Source organism: Macaca thibetana, chromosome 16 (assembly GCF_024542745.1).
Source record: "Macaca thibetana thibetana isolate TM-01 chromosome 16, ASM2454274v1, whole genome shotgun sequence".
NCBI classification, from domain to species: Eukaryota; Metazoa; Chordata; class Mammalia; order Primates; family Cercopithecidae; genus Macaca; species Macaca thibetana.
In genome coordinates, this window is record NC_065593.1 from 75162713 (window position 1) to 75178640 (window position 15928).

Below are 15928 nucleotides of genomic sequence, written 5' to 3' on the forward strand. Positions count from 1 at the left end.
AATGGAGGCCACAGGGAGACCAACGAGGGGACCCAGGACTCAGAAACAATGCTGACTGTCACTACACTGAATAAATCAGACTTGACTTTGTTGGGAGCACTGAATTTTTAAAAGGTTTTAGAAAACTAGAATTTCCCTTGTCACTCATTCTACTTGTTATTTTTCAACTAGGTCACAATGATGATGTCGGAAACCATGCAATGAAACCAATAAATGATAATAAAGGTAATTATCTAATTACATGTTTTTATTAGAACCAACTTTTACATTAAAAAAAAAAAAAGACTCACAGGAAAAGAAAACTAAAACTTGAAGGACTGTGGATAATTTCCCACCTCTCTTAATGACCCTGTACCCAGCTGATGCGTCAAGGGAGGTGGCTAGTTGCTTTCACCAGAGATGCTATCTAGTGTCCTCAGTAGGAAAGTCACCTAAATCAAAGTAGGGAAGAACTGGGTTATATCCGAAAAACAACTTCCTGACTCATAATGGGCTACTGGGTAAGGCAGTGGGACCTCTTTTCTCTTGGGTATTGAGGTGGTGATTTTTAAAGACAATTGTACTGCTCGCTTCTGCCTGAAGCACTGAGGGATTGGACTAAATCATTTTTCAAAATTCCTTTTGCCCTGGGCTGCTGCCATGGGAGCTAAGGCTCCTAAGGAAGAGAAAGGATTCCGGTAAGATCTCTTCCTTTCTTTCTTTTTTTTTTTCTTGAGACAAGAGTCTTGTTCTGTCACCCAGGCTGGAGTGCAGTGGTGCGATCTCGACTCACTGCAACCTCCACCTCCCGGGTTCAAGCAATTCTCCTGCCTCAGCCTCCCAAGTAACCAGGACTACAGGCGCCCGCCACCACGCCCAGCTAATTTTTGTATTTTTAGTAGAGACAGGGTTTCACTGTTTTGGCCAGGCTGGTCTTGAACTCCTGACCTCGTTATCCGCCCGCCTCAGCCTCCCAAAATGCTGGAATTGCAGGTGTGAGCCACTGCGCCTGGCTCTTTTTTTTTTTTTTTTTTTTTTTTTATACAGAGTCTTACTCTGTCGCGCAAGCTGGAGTACAGTGGCACAATCTCGGCTCACTACAGCCTCTGCCTACTGGGTTCAAGCCATTCTTGTGCCTCAGCCTCCCAAGTAGCTGGGATGACAGGTGTGTGTCACCACCCCCAGTTAATTTTTGTATTTTTCGTATTGGTGAGTTTTTACCATGTTGGCCAGGCTGATGAACTCCTGACCTCAGGTGATCTGCCCGCCTCAGCCTCCCAAAGTACTGGGATTAGAGGCATGAGCCACCACACTCAGCCTGAAATGTATCTTTGACTGCAGAATCATTGTTTTGGTAGCTGATGAGAGTCCCCGTTCTTTAGGGCTTTAAAAACAAAACAGTAATATTTTTGACTTGAAGACAAACTACTTTTCTAGCTTTCACCTTGTACCCTGGGCGATTTCATTCACTTGTATGCCTCATACTTCCAAGTATTTTAGGCTAGTGACCCCTGTTCCCCATTTCCTGAAATCCTCTTGGTCTCGGAGGCAGCTTTGCCTATGGCTGTGGAGAAGGCTTCCAGCATCTTGAGTGAGACTAAACTGGGAGAACTGCTGGGGCTGATACTGGGCTGTTTTCTGTCTCTACTGACCTGTTCCAAGTCTCCCCACTGTAGAAACAGGGACCTAGGCCAGGGGGTCCCTCCACATCTTGGTAACAGGAGTCAGGGAGGAAACCATGGGCCCCGAGGCCCTGTGTCTGTCTCCTGGACCAGTGCGGGGGTTTGTACTCCCTTCCTCATCCCGAATGGAATTAAGCCTGTGTCTGGCTGCCCCTTCAAAATACAGAATACTTTAATAACCTGAATGAAAATCTGGCCAGGCGCAGTGGCTCATGCCTGTAATCCCAACACTTTGGGAGGCTGAGGTGGGCGGATCACTTGAGGTCAGGAGTTCAAAACCAGCCTGGCCAATATGGTGAAACCCTGTCTCTACTAAAAATACAAAAATTAACCCTGTCTCTACTAAAAATACAAAAATTAACCCTGCCTCTACTAAAAATACAAAAATTAACCCTGTCTCTACTGAAAATACAAAAATTAACCCTGTCTCTACTAAAAATACAAAAATTAGCTGGGCGTGGTGGTGCACACCTGTAATCCCAGCTACTCAGGAGGCTGAGGCAGGAGAATCACTTGAATCCAGAAGGTGGAGGCTGTAGTTAGCTAAGATCACACCACTGTACTCCAGCCTGGGCAACACAGTGAGACTCTGTCTCAAAAAAAAAAAAAAACCAGAAAGGAAAGTCTCTACTTCTATGATCTGAAGTGCCCACAAGAGACTCCACCTAAACAACAAGTTGCTGTGGTTTCTTTGAGCAGAGCCTCTGACCTCAGATGTGCAGTACACGGAAGTGCAAGTGTCCTTAGCTGAGCCTCACAAAGGTAAGTGCCACTCGAGTGAGTCCCCAGACATTGCCTTTGGCTTGGGTGTAAACCCCAGGGGTGGGGCGCTGCTGTGTTCAGTGAGAAGAGTCTGTGCACCCTCAGTCACTCCAAAGGAAGTGATTAGCAGACCTACCGGCCTGCTAAGACTGGAAGGAGCAAAGGCCCTGGCCCTGGACCTGTCTCTGAGCTATAAAATTTCAATAATTTAAAAGAAAAAAAAAAACAAGACCAGGCACAGTGGCTCACACCTGTAATCCTAGCACTTTGGGAGGCCAAGGTGCGTGGATCACCTGAGGTCAGGAGTTCGAGACCAGCCTGACCAACATGGTGAAACCCTGTCTCTACTAAAAATACAAAAATTAGCTGGCTCTGGTGGCGGGCACCTGTAATCCCAGCTACTCAGGAGGCTGAGGCAGGAGAATCGCTTGAACCTGGAAGGCAGAGGTTGCAGTGAGCTGAGATTGTACCACTGCATTCCAGACTGGGTGACAAAGCAAGACTCCATCTCAAAAAAAAAAAAAAAAAAAAAATATATATATATATATATATGTTTTCTTTGTGTATATACAATATATTTTTATAATATATTTTATGTATTTTTATTTTTATATATTTTATGTATAATATATTTATATTATTTATATATTTTTTATAATATATATATATTTTTTTCTTTGGTGAGACAGAGTCTCACTCTGTTGCCCAGGCTGGAGTGCAGTGATGCAATCTCAGCTCACTGCAACCTCTGCCTCCTGGGTTCAAGCGATTCTCCCGCCTCAGCCTCCTGAGTAGCTGGGATTACAGGTGTGCACCACCACAGCCGGCAAATTTTTTTTTTTTTTTGTATTTTTAGTGGAGATGGGGTTTCACCATGTTGGCCAGCGTGAATTCGAACTTCTGACCTCAAATGATCCACCCGCCTCAGCCTCCCAAAGTGCTGGGATTACAGGCATGAGCCACCATACCCAGCCTCAATAATTTTAAAACTTAATTAAAGAAAAATAGAGACAGAGTTTCGCCATGTTGCCCTGGCTGGTCTCAAATTCCTGGGTTCAAGCGATCTACCCACTTTTGTCTCCCAAAGTGCTGGGATTACAGGCAGAAGCCACCACACCTGGCCAATTTTTGATAATTATTAGTTATGATACTACTAATAATAGGTAAGATTTATTAAGCACTTACTAAGTGCCAGGGAATTAGGAAGTACTGAGCAATTTGTCCTTTCCAGAGGTAGACCCCTTGCCCACACCCAGTGTGTTCCTAAAGTTGCTTGTGCAGACTGAATATGTGTAAATCAAATGCATGTTTCAAGGTATCGAGTGCTTTGCCATTTAGAGGGACACTTAAGTAAAGGCTTTTGAAAGCACAAGATCCCTGTCCGTGTGAGCAGTGGCACTGATTTTACACCTTGGGTTTTGTTTTTGTGTATGTGGTTCTCTCAAGGGCAGGCTGGCCTGGAAGTCCCTGTCTCTGATTCTGTGCTGGGGAAATGGATGCAGAGTGGGCTGCTTCATAGCAAATGCTAGAACATCAATCTCATTTGCTTTGGGCACCATAAAAAACATGCATCTCCTGGCCAGGCACGGCGGCTCACACCTGAAATCCCAGTACTTTGGGGGGCCAAGGCAGGCGGATCACTTGAGGCCAGGAGTTTGAGACCAGCCTGGCCAACACGGTGAAACCCCATCTCTACTAAAAATACAAACATTAGCTGGGTGTCGTGGCGCGTGCCTGTAATCCAAGCTACTGGGGAGGCCGAGGCAGAAGAATCGCTTGAACCCAGGAGGCAGAAGTTGCAGTGAGCCAAGATCACGCCCCTGCTTTCCAGCCTGGGCGGCAGAGCAAGACTGTGTCTAAAAAAAAATTAAAAATGCATCTCCTAACCCTCCTCTTCCTTTGCTAATCCAGATTGGGCAGTACACAGTCCCCGGGGGTCACTGCACACTCCTGCACGCTCAAAGGAAACAGTGGCTCCTGCATGCTCAAAGGAAGCAGTCTCAGAATCTTCCTGCCCAGCTGGGAAGCTCCCTGGGATCATTGCCATCTGTCTCCCTTCCTCTGAGGCTAACCCCAGGCTGCATCCACCTAGCCAGGCAGGCCTGGGGCAGTTTTCCAGACTGTGCAGGCTGAATGCGTGCAGTTTTCTAGGCTGTGCCAGCCAGACCACATGGCAATGGGGTCCTGAAATCACCCCTTGCTCCATGATCTGGGAGGAGTCTTGCACTTCTCCTTTTCTTCCCTTTTTGAGCCTGGGCTGAGTGTCAGCAGGTGTATGCACAGAACTTTCCTTACAGAGGAAAGTAAGGAAATGCCCCACAGAGCCGCTGGGCTGTATGCTGCACCACTGGGGCACACTCCCATAGCCTACCAACAGAATGGCCTCCGGGGATTGTGTACTGCCCAATCTGCACAACTCACTTCCGAGTCTAGGCTGGACCTGAGAGGGGTGGGGAACATGGCAGGCCTGAAGCTCTCTTCCTCTTGTTTTTTTTTTTTTTAAAGACAGTCTTGCTCTTGTCACCCAGGCTGAAGTGTAATGACACAATTTCGGCACACTGCTTCCTCTGCTTCCCGGGTTCAGGCTATTCTCCTGCCTCAGCCTCCCGAGTACCTGGGATTACAGGCATGCGCCACCATGCCCGGCTAATTTTTGTATTTTTAGTAGAGACAGGGTTTCACCATGTTGGCCAGGCTGGTCTCGAACTCCTGACCTTGGGTGATCCACCCACCTTGGCCTCCCAAAGTGCTGGGATTACAGGCATGAACCACCATGCCTGGCCTCTTCCTCTTTATTTCACTGTAAAGTGATTCACTTGTTGAGATAACAAATTGTGATTAAGGCTCGTGATGGACCAGCCACTATGAAGGCAGCACAGGCACATACAGATCCTCCCTTGTGGAGGGACAGCCTGAGAGGGAGCCAGGAACACACTGCAGCAAAGGCTGGGTGGTGCTGGTTATCATAAGTGCCTGGAAGGGGAAGAATAGGGTGCGATGAGAAGGCATAAAAGGTGACATCTTTTCTGGCTTGGATGGCCCAAAGAGGCCTCTTCGAGGGGTGACATTTAAGCAGGGCCAGAAGGGTGCAAAGAAGGTAGCCCCACCAGGAGGGAGGGGTGTCCCTCCTGGAAATAGGAAGTCCCAGGAAATAGAAAGGGCAGTGTGAGGCAGTTCAGAGCTTGGCTCATCCAAGATTTGAAAGGAGGCCATTGCGTCTGCAGAGTGAGCAGGACAGAAGGCAGGCACAGGAAGCTGGGGAGAATGCAGGGCCTCCGAGGATTTCTTTGCATTCTATTCTAAGTGGATTCGAGAGCCTTTGGAAGGATTTAGACAAGGAAGTAACAGCTTTCAACTTTCTTCTTTAAAAAATGTCCTTGGCCGGGCACGGTGGCTCACACCTATAATCCCAACACTCTGGGAGGCCGAAGCAGGCGGATCACCTGAGGTCTGGAGTTTGAGACCAGCCTGGCCAACATGGTGAAACCCTGTCTCTACTAAAAATACAAAAATTAGCCTGGCATGGTGGCATGTGCCTGTAATCCTGGCTGCTTGGGAGTCTGAGGCAGGAGAATTGTTTGAACCCAGGAGGCGTAGGTTGCAGTGAGCCGAGATTGTACCACTGCACTCCAGCCTCAGCGATAGAGTGATACTCCGTCTCAAAAAAAGAAAAAAAATGTCCTCGTGGTTGGCATGGAAAACAGACTGAAGGAGGGCAAGAACAGAAGCAGAGAGACTAGTATGTTATCACCAGGCAAGAGGGATGGGCAGGCACAGAGCTAGCAATGTATGGATTCTATTGTAGATATATCTTGGACTCAGATTGCAGCACCAGATGAAGAATTGAATGGCCAGGATGGGAGACCTAATTACTGCCTGCTGCTGCTGCTGCTGCTGCTGCTGTGTGTGTGTGCGTGTGTGTGTGTGAGTGTGTGGCAGGGTCTCGTGCTGTTGCCCAGACTGGAGTGCAATGGTGCGATCTTGGCTCACTGCAACCTCCACCTCCCGGGTTCAAGCAATTCTCCTGCCTCAGCCTCCCGAGTAGCTGGGATTACAAGTGCCTGCTACCACATCTGGCTAATTCTGTATTTTTAATAGAGACAGGGTTTCACCATGTTGGCCAGGCTGATCTCGAACTCCCAACTTTCACTGATCTGCCCACCTCAGCCTCCCAAAGTGCTGGGATTACAAGCATGAACCGCTGCACCTGGCCCTGGTTTTCTTTTTCTTACTCAAAGACGGGGAAGGGTTGAAAGGACAAGAAGGAGGTATTGTAATGCCAGCACTTTGGGAGACAGAGGCGAGAGGATCACTTGAGCCCAGGCGTTCAAGACCAGCCTGGGCAACAAAGCAAGAACTTATTTCTACAAAAAATTGTAAAATTAGGAGGTATTGAGACCCCCCAGGATTGGGTGAAGCAGAGGTGGTCAGCATGTGTCCTCCTTGCCACGCTGTGCAGCTGCAGGGGTGCCATCACCTAACTGGCCCCTCTTTCCCATTTGCACAAACGCTGTGTGGGCTGCAGAGGTCCAGGTAGACCCGTAAGGAGGGTCACTTGGGGGCAATGGAGAGCTTTTTGGGAGTTCAATATGAGTTTTCTAGACCCATCCTCCTCCTTGGCAGCTAAGGAGCAGTGTGGGGGGAGGTCAGGCCTGAGCCTCAGGTGTTCCCTCTCTGCCTTCCTGTGGGTGGAGAGCCAGGTATTACCAGGTAAGAAAAGGGGCTTTGTGGGTACAAGGCCAGTGGTGAGTACATTTGACCTGGTCTTAACCAAGCCAGTTCCCTGTTCTCAAGGCTTCTTCCTCCTATGGAGGAGGGGATGGGAACCACATCCAGCTCTGACCCTAGTGGCAGCCAACCAAGTAGTCACTTGGGGTGGAGGAGGGGCAGGAAGGAACTCAGTAAATCCTGGTATGCTGCATGTTTGCTCTGAGACTAATTGCTGGGAAAACCCCATGACGTTGAAGCCATCTCCTTCTCTGTTAACACAGAGAAAAACAGAAGCCAAAATAAAGCCCCATCCGGAAACATCCCTGACAGCAGAGACAAACAGCCTGCCAGCCTGGTTTACTCATTAGCAGGCAGCTGCTGCCGTGGAGTGGGTGGGGAGGGGAGGTAGTGATAAGCTACAACTCTGCCTGCCCACCCATCACTAAGCTGGGCAGATTTGGGAGCAGCTGCAACTCTAGCAGCTCCACCAAGAAGCAGAAGCCTCCCCTGCCGCCCTGGCTGGATGAGTGTCACAGCATCCCCAAGGCCACCAGAGAGGTCTCCAGCTGCCCCTTGTGGGCCTGGGGACTGTGGGGTTCCTAAAGTGTGCAAGGTGTCTGGGCCCCCAGGCCCAAACACCAAGACCTCTCCCTCCATTTATTCCCCACCTGCCCCAGCCCCCACTGTAGGCCTGGGTCGGAGGGTGAGCTGGCCGTGACTGCCCCCGCACCATGCACCTGGTACATGGCATTCGGCAGCATTTATTGCAGTGTCTGCGTTGTTTGTGCACCTGTCTGCCTTGCAGCCTGGAGCTCCTGAAACCTGGGACCAGGCCCGATCACCTTTCCTCTTCCACAGTGTGGGGTTCACACTAGGTGGCTAGGATTCTGCTGAGTGAGTGACTTGGCCAGGCCTGACATCAAGCAGACGGTGTCTTGGGGATGTGGAGGATCCCCCAATAGGGATGGGGATCCCTACAGCTTCCCTTGAGGCCCCCACATCTGGCGCCACAGAGAGTGAGGGGTGTGTGGGCATCTCTGCTGTCCCAGCAGTGGGGTACCCTGGTGGCTCAGTCACTCTACTGAGTTCCAAATCCTGTTTGGTGCCCTGGGGAAGTCAGTGTAAGGCCCTAGTCTCCCCAAATGCTCCAAGTTCAACTGTAGGGATCTGACCCACCCCCAGGCTTTCACCTCACAAATGGTTCCTAACACAGGAACCACCACCATTATTGTCACTTCAAACTTGGACAGGTGCCCCTGGGCAGCTGAGCAAGCCCAGGAATGGGACATGTCCAAGACCCCAGCTGTCGCCCCAGAGGAGGTGCCAGGGAGATGGTCTTGGGAATAAGTCATGTCAGTGTGTTGTAGACAAATGTCACCAACATGCTATGGAGCTCAGGGGGCCCTGTAACGTCCCAGGACACAGAGGGAGGGTAAGTGTGGGGGTGTTGGTACATGCGTGAAGCTCTACCAGGGTTGCAGGGAAATGGGGCAGGGAGAAAGGGCAGTGCTGGCTGTGGAGGAGTGTGTGTGGGGCCAGGAGGTGAGAGTGGGGTGTCCCTGGAGCATGGTGAGACGAGGGCATCTCAGTGCAGGTAGAGTCCAGGGTCATACCCCGGCCACCCACTCTGAGGAGGGAAATGCACTGACCGTGGCACAGGAATTCCCTTACCCTATCTGGGGCTCCCTTTCCCCATCTGTAAAAGGAGAATAATGGCCCACACGACATCAGGCTCTTTTCTACAGAGAGGCTTCCTGGGCCTCTGTGCAGGTGACAGGAGCTGGGAAGTGGCCAGGTTCCATCCTGTTTCCTCAGGGTTGGTGGGTATGTATGTGTGTGCACACCCTGTGTGCATGAGTGTGTGCACACCCAGCTTGCATATTTGTACATACAGTGTGTATGTACATGCTGTATGTGTATACAATGTGTGCAGACATACCCTACACACTGTATGAGAGTGTACATAGAATGTATATACATTGTGTGCATGAGTGTGCATGTGTGTACGCTGTGTATTTTTGTGTACACATCCTGTGCCCATACCCCAGTGTAAGGTAAACAGATGGCAGGAAGGGCACCCTTGAGTCTCCTCCAGGTGTACACCACACCCTGGGTCAGTCAACATGCTGCTCTATTGAGAGGGTCTAACCCAGAGGATCTCAGCTTTGTCTGCATAGTAGAGCCCCTGAGGAGCTGCTAAAAAAACCAGCAGGGACCCGCCCCCCAGACCAATCCAACCAGAAACTGCAATGAGTTTCAGGAGCCAGCAGTGAAAACAGCCAGCCCAGCTGTCTAACCCTGTAAGAGTTCTCAGTCCTGGCTATTCCTGGGGTCACTGACAACCCCCAGGCTCTAACCCAGACCTTGGGATCTGGTTCTGGATCCCGGGGTCTGGGCTCTCAGGTGATGGGGAGGCCATAGCCCAACCCTGCATTGAGGGACCTGGCAGAGTGTCTGGACAAGGGTCACGGTGGCAGGGGAAGAGGAACGGGGCCACCAAGCTGGAGGCTGCAGGCCCTTGCTGGGGCCCCTCCATCCGTGGCCCCTCAGGTCCAGGATTCCTCTGGAGCATGTGGCCCTGCTCCACAATGACCTGCTGACCTCCTATTCCCAGACTAGGGGTGATGCTGGTTAAACCAAGATCTTCTTCTTCTTCTTCTTCTTCTTTTTTTTTTTTTGAGATGGTGTCTCACTCTGTTGCTCAGGCTGGAATGCAATGGCGCAATCTTGGCTTATTGCAACCTTGGCTCATTGCAACCTCTGCATCCTGGGTTCAAGCGATTCTCATCCCTTAGCTCCCGAAGAGCTAGGATCACAGGCACGCATCACCACGCCCGGCTAATTTTTTGAATTTTTAGTAGAGACAGGGTTTCGCCATGTTGGCCAGGATGGTCTCAAACTCCTGACCTCAGTGATCTGCCCGCCTCAGCCTCCCAAAGTGCTGGGATTACAGGCGTGAGCCACCGCGCCCAGCCAGGATCTTCTAATATCAGAAATGACAAGGTCTCCGGGTGCTTCTGGACCTGGTTCTAGTGGGGTGCAGTGGTGGGGTACAGCCTTGCCTGCAGAGCCTCAGACCTTTTCCTATGACTGCAGTGGACTGACCTGGTTCCCAGAGGCAGCTACTAACTTATGCCTTGTCCTTTTTCCAGATCTAGTAAAGAAGGGCACAGAGACAGTGTACACTGAAGTCCGGAAAGCTGTCCCTGGTGAGTGAGGTTCCCCAGTGCCCCAACCTGGGGAATGGATGCCCCTTAGAATCACTGATGGGGCCTTGGGAGTGGGCAGAGAAAAGAGGAAGCAAAGAAGGCCAAAAAAGGGGTGCCACCTCTTACACCAGTGCTCTGGGCTCCCTCTGTCCCACCCCCCTTAAAAAGTCACCTCGGATTACATTTACTATTCGTTTAGTCAACAAGCACTTCTTGAGTGCCTACTGACCCCAGCCAGTGACCCTTACCTGCTCCCCACACAGGCCCTGGTGGCTGGGGTTCCCCAAGGTCTTGGACATCAAGCGTTTTGTTTTGGAGACTCCCAGTAGCTTCAGCCTTTCTTCTTTTTTCTTTTTTTTTTTTTTTTCTCTTTCTTTCTTTTTTTTTTTTTTCTTTTGATATGGAGTCTTGCTCTGTCACTCAGGCTGGAGAGTGCAGTGGTACAATCTTGACTCACTGCAACCTCCACTTCCTGGATTCAAGTGATTCACCTGCCTCAGCCTCCTGAGTGGCTAGGCTTACAGGCGCCCACCACCATGCTCAGCAATTTTTTTTTTTTTTTTTTTTTGAGACAGAGTTTCGCTCTTGATGCCCAGGCTGGAGTGCAACGGAGCGATCTCGGCTCATCACAACCTCTGCCTCCCGGGTTCAAGCAATTCTCCGGCCTTAGCCTCCTGAGTAGCTGGGATTACAGGCATGTGCCACCACACCCAGCTAATTTTGTATTTTTAGTAGAGACGGGGTTTCTCCCAGTTGGTCAGGCTGGTCTCGAACTCCCAACCTCAGGTGATCCGCATGCCTCGGCCTCCCAAAGTGCTGGGATTACAAGTGTGAGCCCCGTGCCCAGCAGCTTCAGCTTTTCTGACAATAGACTGACTTTGGGAGTGGGTGTGGGTTTGCAGGTCTGCTCTATTTCTTTTGGTTTGGCTGGCCCCACTTCACTTCCCATGATGACCCACTGCTTCCTCATGGACAGGCTTCCCCCAGAGCTGAGCACAGAGTTTAAGCAGACCCGGAATTGGGGGAGTTCAACAAGTCCTTTTTTTCGGGGGGGAGGTTATAATAACTGTATTCAATTCTGGTGAAATGAAATACACAATGACAACTTTTAAATTCTGAAAGTAAGTCAGCAATCTAAAAGACATAAACATTGTGGGGGAAATAGTGACTATGTAAGTATCTCGCTTTGTACAGCAGACCTCTGTTTAAGTGGATTCTTGAAAAGAGAATCATTAAAATGGTCCAGGACATTTCTACAAAGGGTGGCTACTCCGGCTGGGAGCGGTGGTTCATTAAGCGCTCAGTAAGTGCTTTATTTATTTATTCAAAATAAATAAATAAACGTAAAAGGATGGCTCATCCGATTGCAGTCGGCGAACCAGCAGCAGCAATATCAGGCCCAGCCCAGACCCACAAAACTAGTCTCTGGAATCTGAACTTAGCCAGCCTCAGATGTTTCTGATGCTGCCAATATTTGAGATCACTGTTTGTGTTTTGTTTTGGTTTTTGTTTGAAACGGAGCCTCACTCTGTCACCCAGGTTGGAGTACAGTGGTCCCATCTCAGCTGACTGCAACCTCCATGCGACATCCCCTGGCCCCTAAGGCTTGTGATTCTCCCAAGTAGCTGGGACCACAGACACACACCACCATGCCCAGCTAAGTTTTTGTATTTTTGGTAGAGATGAGGTTTCACCATGTTGCCCAGACTGGTCTTGAATTCCTGAGCTCAAGCAATCCACCCGCTTCAGTGTCCTAAAGTACTGGGATTACAAGTGTGAGCCACTGCGCCAGGCAAAAAGCATTGTTTTAAAAGAACCATCCAATTCTCTGAAGACCCTGCTTTTTATCTGAAACACTGATCACTCCTTACTTCACTTTTAAAAGTTGGTATATTTGAAAGGAGAACAGAAACTCAACCCCTTGCGGAATTTGACCCTGAATAATTACTGAATAACAAATTCTCTGGGAAATTTTTAGCTCCAGTACCTCATTTCACAATCTCCATATATTCAGAGCTAACAAAGTGCAAATCTGACAATAAATAGGCGTTTTCTATTTGTCTAGTGTAAGGGAAAGTTATAAGTGAGGTAGGGTTCAAAGTTGCTCCCATTGTGCAATTGTACAAAAATGCCCCTTCTGCTTTCTTGGTGGTCCCTGAGATTGTTCACTTTCTTGGACAGAGCTGAAGAGTTCACTTTCAGTTGCTTTGGTTATGCAAAAGCTCCTATTTGAGCACTTACTGTATGTGCTAAGTGGTCTAAGTACATCGTCTCTTTCAATGGGATTTGTCAATGGGATTCACAACAAATCCCATTTTACAGTTGAGGATACTGAGGCATAGAGAGGTTAAGACCAAAAAAAAAAAAAAAAAAAAAAAAAAAAAGGCCAGGCGCGGTGGCTCAAGCCTGTAATCCCAGCACTTTGGGAGGCCGAGACGGGCGGATCACGAGGTCAGGAGATCGAGACCATCCTGGATAACCCAGTGAAACCCCGTCTCTACTAAAAAATACAAAAAATTAGCCGGGCGAGGTGGCGGGCGCCTGTAGTCCCAGCTACGCGGGAGGCTGAGGCAGGAGAATGGCGTGAACCCGGGAGGCGGAGCTTGCAGTGAGCTGAGATCGGGCCACTGTACTCCAGCCTGGGCGACAGAGCCAGACTCCGTCTCAAAAAAAAAAAAAAAAAAAAAGAGAGGTTAAGACGCTTGCCCAAGATCACACAGCAAGCAAGCCCCTGAGAATCGTTCCTCCCCGGAGTGGACTCCACGCTCTTGATCACTGAGGTGTACTGTCTTCGGTTTTGGGAAGTGGGATGGTAGAAGGTGAAAGCTGCAGGGATCCTCACTGCAGGAGGCCAGCTCCTTCCCACCTCTGCCTCGAGGCCTCCAGCGAGGTCTGTGATCATCTGAGGCTACTGGTTGGAGGCCCTTTTGTAGGTGGAGGGAGGCACCTTAGTGTGCGTTCTAGAGTCTATATAGGAAGGGAAAAACTTAACTTTTTTTCCTTTACTCTCCTAAGTGCTCCGACTGGGGCCCTGCGAATTGGACAAGCAGATTAACAAGAGAAAAACAGAGTTTATTAACATACATAATGCAAATCACACAGGAGAAACATCAATGATGAGTAACTCAAAGGGGCAGTTAGCACTTGGGGTCTATAAAGCATCTTAGGCTGATAACAGTGGCTCACGCCTGTAATCCCAGCACTTTGGGAGGCCGAGGCAGGTGGATCACCTGAGGTCAGGAGTTGGAGACCAGCCTGACCAACATGGTGAAACCCCATCTCTACTAAAAACACAAAAAATTATACAGGCCTGGTGGTACATGCCTGTACTGAGGCAGGAGAATTGCTTGAACCCGGGAGGCAGAGGTTGCAGTGAGCTGAGATCACGCCGTTACACTGCAGCCTGGGCAACAAGAATGAAACTCTGTCTCAAAAAAATAAAAATAAAAATAAATATATAAAGCATCTTAACAAAGAGCAATAAATATGTAGAGAAATGACAAGACAAAGGAAAAATGGTTTTTGGCTTCCCAGGGTGGCAAACTGGGGAAGTGAATCAAGTGGCCACAAAGCTTCTATGGGGATATTTACAGCAGGCGTCTTTTCTTAGGAGTTTCTGCTTTTAGGGTTGGGCATGGTGGTTCATGCCTGTAATCTCAGCACTTTGGGTCTTTTCTTAGGAGTTTCTGCTTTTAGGGCTGGGCATGGTGGCTCATGCCTGTAATCTCAGCACTTTGGAAGGCTGAGGTGAGAGAATCGCTTGAGCCCAGGAATTTGAGACCAACTTGGGCAACATAGTGAGTCCCCATCTCTACAAAAAAAGTAAAAAAAAAAAAAAAAATTAAAAATCAATAGAAAAAAAAATTAGCTGGGTGTAGTGATACGTGCCTGTAGTCCCAGCTGCACAGGAGACTGAGGCAGGAGGATAGCTTGAGCCTGGGAGGTGGAGTCTGCAGTGACTGCACCACTGCCCTCCAGCCTGGGTGACAGAGTGAGACTGTGGGTTCCAAAAAACTTAACTTTTTCCCTTTACTCTCCTAGGTTTTCTGACTGGGGCCCTGCAAATTAGACAAGACAGATTAACAAGAGAAAAACAGAGGCCCTCTTTGTTTTTCTCTTGTTAATCTGTCTCAAAAAAAAAAAAAGGAAGAAGTAGTTTCCACTTTTAGATGGAAGCAGCTCTGGGAAGACTTCTGTCTACATCTGAACCAGCTCGAGATAATCCTTATGCCAAAGGGCCATATTTCGTGGTGGCATATTCTGATTTCCTTCATCTGCGTTAGGGCAGCTGGCTGTTCGAGTGGGTTTTCTCGTGGTCTCCAGGTTGGTGTCTGGGCTGTTGGAACCTGACCCCTCCCTCAGGCTGAAACCACAGGCATCGTAGAACCCACTCTTGTAGGATTTGAAGCGGTGTAGGGCACAGGCTTTGCTGGGAGACATCGCAGTCCCCGTTCCGAGGCAGCCCCCAACCAGCTGTGTGACTGTGACCAAGATGTCTTACCCCTCAGAGACTCAGTTTCTTCAACTGTTAAATGCAAATGGGGTTAAATGAGATAGAATCATGGGAGATAGTACTGGTTATCCCCACAGTCACGGTGTTATCCCTGCCACAGAGTGAGCATTTAATCAATTTCAGTTTAAAAACACAGGAGGAACTTGAACCCTACAGAATTCAGTGTCTTGCCCAGAGTACTACTAGAGCAGTCCCCTGACTCCCAGGCCAGGACCCTCCCACAGCACCACCTGGGCCACCTGGACTCTGCAACCTGGTCTCTAAACTGGCAGACCATTAGGGAACCTGACAGGTCTCTAACCTGCCCAGGGGTGAAGGTAGAAAGAGCCCTGGGTCCTGCATGGCTGTAGCCCTTGGGGCCTGCAGCTGCCTGCAGCTGTGTCTCCAACCCACCTAGAAGCCTCTGGTCCTGGAAGCCAAGGGATTTCCTGTTTCTCAGTGCTTCCTTGAGGAGAGGATCCTGTAGGATATGACTGATTCTTTCTTTCTTTCTTTCTTTCTTTCTTTCTTTCTTTCTTTCTTTCTTTCTTTCTTTCTTTCTTTCTTTCTTTCTTTCTTTCTTTCTTTCTTTCTTTCTTTTCTTTCTTCTTTTTCCTTTCTTTCCTTTTTTTCTTTCTTTCTTTCTCTCTTTCTCTCTCTCTGTCTCATTCCTTACTTCTTTCTTTTCTTTTCTTCTCTTTTCTTTCTTTTTCGTAAGACAGAGTCTCACTCTGTTACCCAGGCTGGAGTGCAGTGGCACAATCACGGTGCACAGCAGCCTCCACCTCCTGGGCTCAAGCGATCCTCCTGCCTCAGCCTCTGGAGAAGCTGGGATTACAGGCACACACCACCACACCTGGCTAATTTACCATGTTGCCCAGGCTGTTGTCCAATTCCTGGGCTCAAGCGATCCGCCCGCCTTGGCCTCCCAAAGTGCTGGGATTTAGGCGTGTGCCACCTGAAGGCTCGGCTTTGCTTGCTTTCTTTTCCTCTTACTGGTTTGCTAGAAAGCAGGCATCCATTGGAGGAATTTTTCTCCTAAATTCTCTGGGACTTCCTTAATATAAACCATCTTCTAAGTAATCTCTTTTCTT

General features: G+C 49.1%; 1 protein-coding gene across 8 annotated transcripts in view; it reads left to right on the forward strand.

Moving 5' to 3' along the window:
• Nucleotides 1-15928, forward strand: part of PECAM1 (platelet and endothelial cell adhesion molecule 1) — an 83953-nt gene that overhangs the window by 54267 nt on the left and 13758 nt on the right. For 5 of the 8 annotated variants that reach the window (XM_050762422.1, XM_050762423.1, XM_050762424.1 and 2 more), the window contains 3 exons: nt 172-225; nt 2361-2423; nt 10286-10342. In XM_050762422.1, coding sequence (XP_050618379.1) covers nt 172-225; nt 2361-2423; nt 10286-10342 — 174 coding nt within the window. The remainder of the gene's footprint in view (nt 1-171; nt 226-2360; nt 2424-10285; nt 10343-15928) is intronic. The other 3 variants (XM_050762427.1, XM_050762428.1, XM_050762426.1) reach the window with 2 other exon arrangements.